Source organism: Labeo rohita, chromosome 16, assembly GCF_022985175.1.
Source record: "Labeo rohita strain BAU-BD-2019 chromosome 16, IGBB_LRoh.1.0, whole genome shotgun sequence".
Taxonomy (NCBI): Eukaryota; Metazoa; Chordata; class Actinopteri; order Cypriniformes; family Cyprinidae; genus Labeo; species Labeo rohita.
In genome coordinates this window covers 11,314,560-11,326,633 of record NC_066884.1, presented here as the reverse complement: position 1 = coordinate 11,326,633, position 12,074 = coordinate 11,314,560, and the positions used below count along the sequence as shown (strand labels likewise).

General features: G+C 35.8%; 1 protein-coding gene across 1 annotated transcript; it reads left to right on the top strand.

Annotated features, from left to right (window-relative positions):
• The first annotated feature begins 390 nt into the window (after window positions 1-390).
• On the top strand, window positions 391-10,578 carry si:dkey-23o4.6 (retinol dehydrogenase 12). Its single transcript, XM_051131098.1, has 10 exons — window positions 391-407; window positions 1,017-1,051; window positions 1,153-1,216; window positions 5,886-5,901; window positions 7,229-7,363; window positions 7,442-7,633; window positions 7,709-7,870; window positions 8,877-8,996; window positions 9,219-9,423; window positions 9,502-10,578. The coding sequence occupies exons 3-10, from the start codon at window positions 1,166-1,168 to the stop codon at window positions 9,605-9,607; spliced, it is 987 nt and encodes a 328-aa protein (XP_050987055.1). The 5' UTR covers window positions 391-407; window positions 1,017-1,051; window positions 1,153-1,165; the 3' UTR covers window positions 9,608-10,578.
• The last annotated feature ends 1,496 nt before the right edge of the window (window positions 10,579-12,074 follow it).

Genomic DNA, 12,074 nt, shown 5'->3' with positions numbered 1-12,074 from the left:
CTTTTTATGACCGGTTAAATTTTTTTTTTTTTACATCCTGGAACCGATTGGTTTTTAAGACAATCCGTTCCACTAACGTTTCTCCAACGTGCGTTCTTTCGCCAGTGTGGACGAAACATGGCATTGCACTTTTACTGCACTACTGTTTAGATTCTCTGAAACGCCGTTACTGAATATACAGCACGAAAACATTCGACACGACGGGTGAGGTCCGATTCCTGAACAAACGACTCTTATGAATAGGTTCTTTTTAATGAATCGAAACCCTACAATGTACTACGAGTACCGAACAAATGACTCTTCTGAACCGATTCTTTTTAGTGACTCATAATCATTAGAATGAGTCAGAAGGAGCGGTTATCGACTTCACAGAGAAGTTACACTGTAGTATTTTGTATTTAAGGCTGGTAGGTCTTAAATCATTGCAGTTACTGAGTGGTTCTTTACATGGCTATGTGTAATTTAAAATAAACCCCGAGTTTTGTTGTAATAAAATACATTTTGGTTTGTTTATTATTTTAATTTATATGTGTAAAATGAATTACTGTATTGCACTTATGTCGCCTCTAAAAAACATGAAAACTCATTACGAAGTAAAAACCTTCGGCAAGAAATTGATTCCATTTATTTCTGATTATGCAATACATCACTTGTTTCAATAAATGTAATAAAATAAAACAGGAATTCGAATCTAACTAGAAATTGGAACGATTACTTACTGTTTAAATCTGTTAAAATGTCTGTACTTGAGCAAGAAAATGGCATAAGAAGAGGCACGCACGACGTGATATTGGGAAAAAAACAAGAATGTGATGTTTCATCATTTGTCAACAAAAATGTGTATCATTTAAATTTTTATAACGAGGTCTACTGTTTTACCCCTGAATATTAAATCTACCAGCAGACTGCTAATATTCATTCATTAAATGTATTTTCTTATTGTGAATCTGAAAAACGTAGTTTTGTAAACGTAGTTTTATAACATGGATAAATCTGCTGTTCTACATGTTTATGAGGCGCGTAATCAGCCATTTGGGGAAGCGTACAGCAGGTACTAACTAAGCTGTTGTTTAAGTTGCTTAAGACCTATAAATAGCATTCTGAACAGAGAGGACACACCGTGACATCCCATGTTTCTTCTTTATTTTGCAGACATTCATGAGAGATGAGGGATCAAGTCACATCAGATGATCGAGTGAATTATGGCGCTGTCATCTAGTGATGGGTCGTTCTTGAACGATTCGTTCATTTTGAACGAATCTTTAATGTGACTCGGGAAGAACGAATCGTCTCGGGGAGGGATTCGTTCAGTTGCGCATGCGCAGAATCCTACAATCCTTCAAGATTAGTTCATCTCTCGAGTCCTCCGAGTCCTTTCGTTCTTTTGTCACGTGACTGCTCCCTAACGTTAACCAATGCAGCCTGAGCCGGAAAGAGAAAAGATTAGTTCATCTCTCGAGTCCTCCGAGTCCTTTCGTTCTATTGTCACGTGACCGCTCCCTAACGTTAAACCAATGCAGCCTGAGCCGGAAAGAGAAAAGATTAGTTCATCTCTCGAGTCCTCCGAGTCCTTTCGTTCTTTTGTCACGTGACCGCTCCCTAACGTTAACCAATGCAGTCTGAGCCGGAAAAAGAAAAGATTAGTTCATTTCTCGAGTCCTTCGAGTCCTTTCGTTCTTTTGTTAAATTGTTCATAAAATCACTTTCAGAGATAGGGTATTTGTGTTTGTTGTATTTTGGTGTGTTTTAAAGTGTATTCTAATATTCATTATACAACACCTTGGTGTATAGTATGTATAAAATGCAATATTTTGAACTGTAAAATAATAGTATAATCTGAAGGGTCAACACAACGGACCTATATCATGGACTATAGAACTGCAGTGTTACATAGCCTAAGATTCATGAAGCATTTTTGAGTCACTTTATTTTTAGTGCATAATAAATTACCTGCAGTATTTACAAGTTGTCATTTAATTGTAAAGTCACTTACCAATGGTACGTAATAACTTTTAACTAAATAACTTTTATACTTGATAATTTAATTATGCAGTTATTTAATAAATCAGATTGTCAGTGTATTATTTGTAATGTGATGTTTCAGACATTATAAACACTGTATACACACTCTTGAATTGTTGTTTATTGTTTTTTGTTTTGTTTTGTTTTTAATACAATGTAAAATAAAAAAGTAAATAAAAATATACTAAAGCCACAGAGGACATTTAAATTGCACAACAAGCTAGACTTTTTAAATAAAGAAAACTAAATAAGCTTTAAAATAATTAACAATTTTGTGCCAAAAGAGATCAAAAGATCCTAAATAACATTAACATATTAACATTAAAATCACAATATAACAAACAAAATATTGCACAATTAGCAAGTTTAGGAAATAAATAAATAAAAAAATAACTTAAAATAAATAACACACTGTGGCTATATTTTCAGAACTTGCTTTAAGGCATGTTTGCATTCAAAAAAACAAGCTCCCGGACCTTGGATGGGCTAAGTCTGTTTCTTCTCTCAGAGATAATCTGCCCAGTTTTTGAAAAATCCTTTCAGATGGCACAGATGTGGCCACAATGCAAAGTCTTGCCTTCATGACCTCTGAAAGGGTTTTGTACACAGGAGAACATCTCTTCCACCAGGCCAGGGGGTCTGATGTGCGAGGTAAGAGTGGCTCTGCAAGGTAGGCCCGCATTTCCATCATAGAATCTGATGTTTTGGAAGAGGCTGCCGAAGGCCTCAAGCTTGCTACCCTCTCATCGAAATCCTCCCAAAACATGGCCCCTGCACTGGCACTTGCAGCAGATTCTGAAGTATCCTCCTCCTCATGTTGAACTGGGTTAATAGCTGCTGCAGCTGCTGTAACCCTTTTCACTGTGTCTTCTGCTGCCTGGTGACTGACAAAAGCTTGCTTCTTGAACCTTGGGTCCAGGCAAGTAGCATCAGCAAGCTTCTCATTGTGTTCTACTCTGCCAAACCTTTTAGTCATTTCTGACATCAGAGAATCCACAAGCTTTTTGACAGGGTCAAACTTTGAAGGATTTCTTTGAAATCGGGCAACAATCCTCTGAAGACCTCTTGTCATCAAAATGACTTTGGAGACAGTCACAAACCTATAAAGATTAAAAATGGTTTATAAATTAATTATAACAAAATCAGTGCTGCACATAATTCTCTGTTAAAATTGAAGTTACAGAGAAGCATGGATCATTAACAGACAGGGGTTAAAATAGTGGTTTTAAAATGAATAATAATATTTAAAAAAAAAATGTTGAATTACTTACTTTTCTGCACTCACTTCAGTGGTGACCTCCTCAAATGGTTTAATAATTTCCAAAATTTCTCTGGAAATTTCCCATTCTTCTGGTAACAAGGTTGGCAGAGATGGATTAATTAGTGCCAGTGTGGAGATTATTGGATCTTTTACTTCAGTAAATCTTTTCAACATGTAATATGTTGAATTCCACCTGGTAGCCACATCCTGTTTTAACCGCAATGGCTCTTGACCCATCTGTTTTTGTGTGGCCCCGAGTTTCTCTGAAGCAACTGTACTTCTGTGAAAGTATTCCACAATTGTCTTGACCTTCTGCACTATATGTTGTACCTCCTTTAGTGCAGCTTTGACAATTAGGTTCAACATATGTGCAAAACAAGATATGTGGTCCCAGTGAAGATGATCTCTCACGGCTGAAACAATGTTGCTGGCATTGTCTGAGACACAGGCTACAATTTTGTCACCCAACCCCCATTCATCTGTGACCCTTGTCAGCTCCCTTGCCAGGTGAGCAGCAGTGTGTCTGTCACTGAAATGAAAGCAGTCCAGAAGATACGAGGTCATCTGAAAGTCCTCAATGAAATGACATGTCACACTCATGTAGCTGGTTGTTGTAATAGACGTCCAGCAGTCTGTTGTGAGACACACAGCAGAGACATTCCTGATTTTTTCCATAATGTCACTTCTTAACTTGTCATACAGCCTAGGCATTACAGTTTTTGATAATGTTTTTCTGCTAGGTAGACTGTATGATGGGTCGAGAAGATGCGAATATTCCTTAAAGCCCTTATCCTCCACGATAGAAAATGGCTGAAAGTCACAAGCGATCATTCTCACCAGAGCTTCATCAAGCTTGTTCTGTCTTAAAGGATCCATTGGCCTTGTAACAAAACTGCTCATTGTAGTTTGTTGTTGTGGTCTTCGTGGCCTAACTGCTCCTTGGATGGTGGTGGATGCTGCTGGTGTACTGGATGCTGTAGATGCTGTTGAAGGTCCAGCAAAAGTGCTGGTGGTAGAAACAGCTCCAGCTGCTGCAGGGCTACCATCTTCAGTCTCTGTTCTTACTTGTGCTAACAGCACAGTTGGATGAGATGTTTTAAGGTGCCTCCTCAAATTAGAAGTGCTTCCTCCTTTTGTTGAAAAATTTTTCTTGCAGATCATGCATTTTGCTTCAGTGGCTGAAGTTTCTCCAAAATGCGTCCAAATGTCACTCCTTTTTCTGGTGCTCATTTTTCTCCTGAGGTGCTAAAATCTGACTGACCTAGGCTCCTCACCTACTGTAAGATACACGGGGGATGGGTGTGGAATGGTTCCCTTGGTGACAACCTTGATGGACAGTTGTCCTTCAGCTGAACCATTGGTTTAACCCTTGTGTGATCCAAGCACATTATAATTCTAAATAAATCACTTTAATTCTCCAATTTTATTTCAATTACAACTTGACAATTTGTTATCAAAACCTTAATATTTTTACCCAACATTTATTTTCCAAAATGTTGTTTTCTTTTACTTTGACATTGTTCTTTTTGAAAAAACTTTTATATGCAAATATTAAACTAAAATGTCAGTTCTGCCTAAGAAAAACAATTATTATACAAGCAATTTGAAAATTGGAATAAAAACAAACAAACAAGATATAAGTAGCTACTTTGTATTTGTAGGCTTGGATTATTTTATTATACAGTTCATTGTTCTGAAGACAGTAAAAGGACAAATAAAAAAAATATAGAAGGGATTTGTTTATTTACGAACTACATCACAGATCCTCAAAAACCAGAAACAATCACAGTGACAGAAATGGGCACACCTTTTTTTTTATTTCTTTACTTATTAGGCCTATTCATCTTTACATTAGTATTACTAAGATACTGATGCGGGATAAGGTCACGTGACAAAAGAAAGAAAGGACTCGGAGGACTCGAGAGGTGAACTAATCTTTTCTCTTTCCGGCTCAGACTGCATTGGTTAACGTTAGGGAGCAGTCACGTGACAAAAGAACGAAAGGACTCGGAGGACTCGAAAGGTGAACTAATCTTTTCTCTTTCCGGCTCAGACTGCATTGGTTAACGTTAGGGAGCAGTCACGTGACAAAAGAACGAAAGGACTCGGAGGACTCGAGAGGTGAACTAATCTTTTCTCTTTCCGGCTCAGACTGCATTGGTTAACGTTAGGGAGCAGTCACGTGACAAAAGAACGAAAGGACTCGGAGGACTCGAGAGGTGAACTAATCTTTTCTCTTTCCGGCTCAGACTGCATTGGTTAACGTCAGGGAGCGGTAAAGTGTTGAACCGACAACGAGATTTAAACCCGACGACTTGTCAGATCAGAGGTGAGGTGAGCTAGACTAAAGACCCAGGTAGGCTAAGTAATATATAACTATTTTATTGTTCTTATAGCATTATAGTATTGTCTTGTTTGTGGTGTGATTCACGTTTGTGTATATAGATGTGTTAGGGAAGTATCACAAAACATTGTAATGGCCTTTTGCTAAAATGAACGAAATGAACGAAATGACTCGAAAAAAGATTCGTTCATTTTGCTGAACGAGACTCAAAGATCCGAGTCGGTAAAATGATCCGAACTTCCCATCACTACTGTCATCGCACTGGCGGCAATCTGTAAGTTATGTGTATTAATATCTATAGAACTTTTATTAGATTCTTTATTTAAAATAAAGATATTCAAGATATTCAGTATTTTCAACACTGATAATAAATGATTCTTGAACACCAAACCAGCATATCAGAACGATTTATAAAAGATCATGTGACATTGAAGACTGGAGTAATGGCTGCTAAAAATTCAGCTTTGCAGGAATAAATGATATTTTATTAAAATAAAGTATAATAATATTTAACAGTTTTACTGTATTTAATATTATTATTCATCCTTGGTGAGCTTAAGAGACTAACCAGGCTAAGTTACACGTATACAGTTGAGGTTCAGTTGAGGAATGTATTAAAAATCACCCTGTTCAAAAGTTTACATACACTTGATTCTTATTACTGTGTTGCTACCTGAGTGATTCAAAGCTGGTTTTTTGTTTGTTTGTTTTGTTTAGTGATAGTTGTTCATGAGTTCCGTGTTTGTCCTGAACTGTTAAACTGCCTGCTGTTTTTCAGAAAAAAAAAATCCTTCAGGTCCCACAAATTGTTTGGTTTTCAGCATTTTTGTGTATTTGAACCCTTTCCAACAATGACTATGATTTTGAGATACATCTTTTCACACTGAGGATAACTGAGGGACTCATATGCAACTATTACAGAAGGTTCAAACGCTCACTGATGCTTCATTAAGAAAAACTTAGAGCTGGGGTTAAAACTTTTGGAATTTAAAGATAAGGGTAAATTTAACTTATTTTGTCTTCTGGGGAACATCTAAGTATCTTCTGCAGCTTCTGAAGGAAGCATCAATGAGGGTTTGAACCTTCTGTAATAGTTGCAAATGAGTTCCTTAGTTGTCCTCAGTGTCAAAAGATGGATCTCAAAATCCTAGTCAATGTTGGAAAGGGTTCAAATACAAAAAAAGGCTGAAAAGGCAAGAATCTGTGGGACCTGAAGGACTTTTCTGAAGAACAGCAGGCAGTTTAACTTTTCAGGACAAACAAGAGACTTATGAACAACTGTAACTAAAAAAAAACAAACAAAAAAACACACACACAGCTGTGGATCATTCAGGTAACAACACAGTATTAAGAATCACATGTATGTAATATCTTACTCAGGTCAGTAATAAATAAAAAATAACATGCATTTTGTATGATCCCTCTTATTTTGGTAAAATAATTAACATTTTGCAGATTCTGCAAGGTTTTTGTGAACTTTTGACTTCAACTGTATGCCTATATAACAAAAATGCTGCAGATCTTCAAGATTGTGTGATGATGTGTTTTGAAACCTTCTATTAAGCATTGTGTATGTAGCTTAAGTTCTGTCTTTCATACAGGCTTAATGCTGTTGCGGATATGGATATCGGGTGGTGTCTGCAAAAGCCATGTTCGGTTAGATGGAAAGACGGTTGTTATCACTGGCGCTAACACTGGGATTGGCAGGGAAACTGCAAAAGATATGGCTCTTAGAGGTATGGCATATTATATAAGGTCCTCATCTTGAAATTCCCTTACTTTTAGCATGGAAATATGAATATGTATGCATTTAGGGGCTCGGGTAGTGATGGCCTGCCGGGACCTGACCCGTGCTGAAAATGCTGCGGAGTATATTCGACGCTGCACAGGCAATGGCAATGTAGTCATTAGACACTTGAATTTGGCCTCTCTATATTCTGTCCGGGAATTTGCCAAAGAGTTCATAGCAACAGAAGAACGACTAGATATACTTATAAACAATGCAGGTGAGTCAGACAGTCACCAGTCTGATTTTACTCTTAACTTCAGAGACATATCTTAAAATCTTCTTTTCCTGACAGGTGTTATGATGTGTCCAAAGTGGATCACAGAGGATGGTTTTGAGACACAGCTGGGTGTCAATCACTTGGGACACTTTCTTCTGACCAATCTACTGTTAGGAATCCTAAAGAGATCGTCCCCCAGCCGAGTAGTGAATGTGTCCAGTATTGCACATGTTGGTGGTAATTTTCTTTTGATTAAAAATCAGAAAACAACCTTAAGATATTTTCAGACCAGGACCACAAAACCAGTCATAAGGGTCAATATTTTGAAACTGAGATTTATACATCTGAAAGCTGAATAAATATGCTTATTAGGATAGGACAATATTTGGCCGAGATATAACCATTTAAAAATCTAGAATCTGAGGGTGCCAAAAAAAAAAAAGAGAAAATCGCCTTTAGAGTTGTCCAAATGAAGTTCTTAGCAATGCATATTACTAATCAAAAATTAAGTTTTTATATATTTATGGTAGAAAATTTACAAAATGTCTTCATGGAACATGATCTTCACTTAATATCCTATTGATTTTTGGCCTAAAATAAAAATCGATAATTTTTTTGACACATACAATGTATTTTTTGCTAATGCTACAAATATACCTGTGCTACTTATAACTGGTTTTGTGGTCCAGAGTCACATATTATTTCTATGCTTGTATTTATGGAAAATACACCATTATTCAAAATAATGGTTTTTTGTTCTTTAAAAAGCAGCATTTATTGAATAAAAATACAGTAAAAATAGTAAAAAAAAAAACAAAAACTAAGAAGCACAACATATATATATATATATATATATATATATATATATATATATATGTATGTATGTATGTATGTATATATATATATATATACACACATGAATATACATATATATTTCTATGATGGAACATTACTCTAGAATCACATAACTCTACATTACTCTAATATACATATTAATGTTGTAAACAGTTGTGCTTCTTAATATTTTTGAGGAAACTGTGATACATTTTTGTCAGGGTTCTTTGTTGAATAGAAAATTACATTTAGTTCATAATTCCTGAGCAAAAGTATTTATTACTTTATAAAATAAAATCTTACTGACCCTAAACATTTGAACAGTACTATAAATGTTAAATTAAACATGTCACAAGTATGGAGCCTTCTGAGTAAAAAAATATACATATTTGTCACTGTTTTCCCACAGGAAAGATTGAATTTGATGACCTCTTTTTTGACAAAAGGCCTTACAGTCCTTTGCTCAGCTATAAACAGAGTAAGCTGGCCAATGTGCTTTTCTCTAGAGAACTTGCACAAAGAATGAAAGGTAAGATATACTGCAGTTTTGGTATAGCAAACAATTTTCAAGCTAGTTAATAAAACTAACAAAGCTTGTTGAGGAAAAAAGTAAGTTTTAGTGTCAGACTTGGTTGATTTTATCACATACTGTCAATAGCCATGTGTAATCCCATCCATATACAAATAAAGCAATTACATGAATACGTTTTGTTGTTTGTGTTGTTTTATATCTCAATGGATGCTTCCATAGGTAAAGGAGTCTCCTCATACTGCCTGCATCCAGGAGTGATTCGAACAGACCTGACTCGCCATGTTCTGTCGTGGTACCCAATGTTGAAGACTATACTGTGTCTGCCCTGTATGCTCCTGATGAAAACTCCCTGGCAGGGCGCACAGACCTCTATCTACTGTGCTGTCACTGAGGGCTTAGAGAGGAAGTCTGGCTGCTACTTCAGGTAAATGCAAATGCATGAAATTTGTCGCATTGTCAATAATTTTGTAAACTCAGACTGCCTTGTGTACGCTTTGTGCAGTGATTGTGGTGAAAAAGACCCTGCACCAGAAGGAAAAGATGATGAAGTGGCAAAAAGGTTGTGGGAGGAAAGTGTTCGGTTAGTTGGACTAAACAACCAAAACTGACACGTCATACTGCAACTCTCTTCCTGATTGTAAGCGCGCCCCCTAGTGGTGATACATGCGACCCCAAACTCTTACCAGTGAGGTGGGCACAGATACAAAGTCATTACAGAGATAGTGTCAAGGCAGATTACATGATTTGCATCATAAGATTTTGATTTCAGAACAGATTTATGGAAAGAGCAAAGAGCAAATAATGGTTTGTTAGTAAACCATCCAACAATGAATTAGGTTTTTCAGAAGCTTGTGATAGTTCCCATTATAGCACAAATTCACTTTGTGACTATATCTTATTAAAACAAACTCCTGTAAGAATCTTTAAAAAAGAAACTAGAACTAAAGTGTGTCCAGTATGTGTAATATCTCTTTCTACGGATTATATTTATTATCATTTATATATAATTTAACCACTAGATGGCGTTAAAGATGTGTCTTTGGAAGCACTTGCTGCGCTATGCTTTTCCCCCTACCTAAATTATAATACTGTATCCTTCCACAATAGAGCACTGCAGGTCAATTGAAAGAAGATATATATGCCCCTGGACCACAAAACCAGTCTTAGGTAGCACAGGTTTATCTATAGCAATAGCCAACAATACATTGTATGGGTCAAAATGATCGATTTTTCTTTTATGTCAAAAATCATTTGGATATTAAGTAAAGATCATGTTCCATGAAGATATTTTGTAATTTCCTACCATACAAAACTTAGTTTTTGCGTAGTAATATGCATTGCTAAGAATTTTTTTTGTACAATTTTAAAGGTGATTTTCTCATTATTTAGATTTTTTTTACACCCTCAGATTCCAGATTTTCAGATAGTTGTATCTCGGCCAACTATTGTCCTACCCTAACAAATAGAAAGCTTATTTATTCAGCTTTCAGAATATGTATAAATCTCAGTTTATACAAAATTGACCCTTGTGACTGGTTTTGTGGTCCAGGGTCACATATATAATGTGACAAGAAGCAGAGTGAATCACATGATTGCCTTGTGATGTGGTTGTAGGTTACATTTGCAGTTTGTAACATGACTCTAAAATCAATATAAAATAGTCTAGCTCCTATTTTTTTCTTTATTGAATTTTGCTTAATTTTTTTTTGTTTGTTTTATATTTATCAACATCATGTCACTAAATTCCATAAATTCTATTATTTCAGTTCAAGTTGCCTGATTATTTTGTTTTGTATAAAAAAAAAACATTTGTAGCCATTTCATGGATATTCATGTCTATTCACATTCAGTTACTGCTATGATTTCAGTTTGATAAAAATAATCATTATTTTACTATATTACCATTCAACAGTTTGGGCACAGAACGTTTTTTTTTTTTTTTTTTGAAAGAAAAAAGTAAAATTAATACTTCTATTTAGAAAGGATGATTTTTAACAATTATTTTACTTTCTATTTGTCATAGAATTTTGAAAAAAAATACAAATTTAAACTGAACTTTTTTTCAACATTGATAATAATAAGAAGCACCTAATCAGCATATTAGAATGATTTCTGAAGGATCACATGACGCTGAAAACTGGAGTAATGGCTGCTGAAAATTCAGCTTTGCAATCACAAGAATAAATTAAAATTTGTAATATTATTTCTCAATATCACTGTTTTTACTGTAGTTGTGATCAATTAAATGCAGCCTCGTTGAGCTTAAATATTAAAAAATATTACAGACCCCATACTTTAGTGTTGCATAATGTTAGCCAACTGTTTGGGAAATAATTGCCTGATTAAGACTGAAAAATTTTGTTGACGAGTTCCCTGCCAGCGAACAACAAATCTATTCAATGAAGCCTCTGTCCCTAAGAGTTTTCTCCAGGAAATCATTTGTGTGTGAAACTGGCTTCCAATCAGCTGAGTCATTGTCTGGTATTCATTTCTTTGTATGCCCATTACTGATAACAAGTGACTGGTAATAATGTGTGTAGTGTTGCAGATATCGGGCAGAGGATAAAGTTTTCACGTAAACATGATTAGTCAAAAAAAGTGATTATTCAAAGACTTCAAGGCATGACAGTGCACAGCACCCTCAGTCATTTCTGAGTGCTTTGCGACAGAGAATAAAGATGAAATCCAATTAGAAATCCATTGCTGGGCCAATCAAACCATCCGACTCCCAGCGCAATTTAGGCTGTAGCATTAGCACATCGTTTATGGTCGACAAAGAGCATAATTCACTGAACTTGTTCCATCATATCCAGCACTGTAATGCTGTAAAGAGCTGAACCCAATCAATGAGCGTTCTGCATGTGTGGCCCCTGTGGGCAATGCCCGGCGCCTGCCTGTCTGCGCTGGCCTCACACAAGAGGAAGAGCATTAAACGGAGATGTGCTGTTTTGTACATTATTATAAGAAAAAGCAGCATTAAACTAAAATGTAATGTTCATATAAAGAAAATAACTCATTTTTCACAAATGGAATAGATTTGCATGTGATGCATGTGGATGTAGTACAACGTGATAT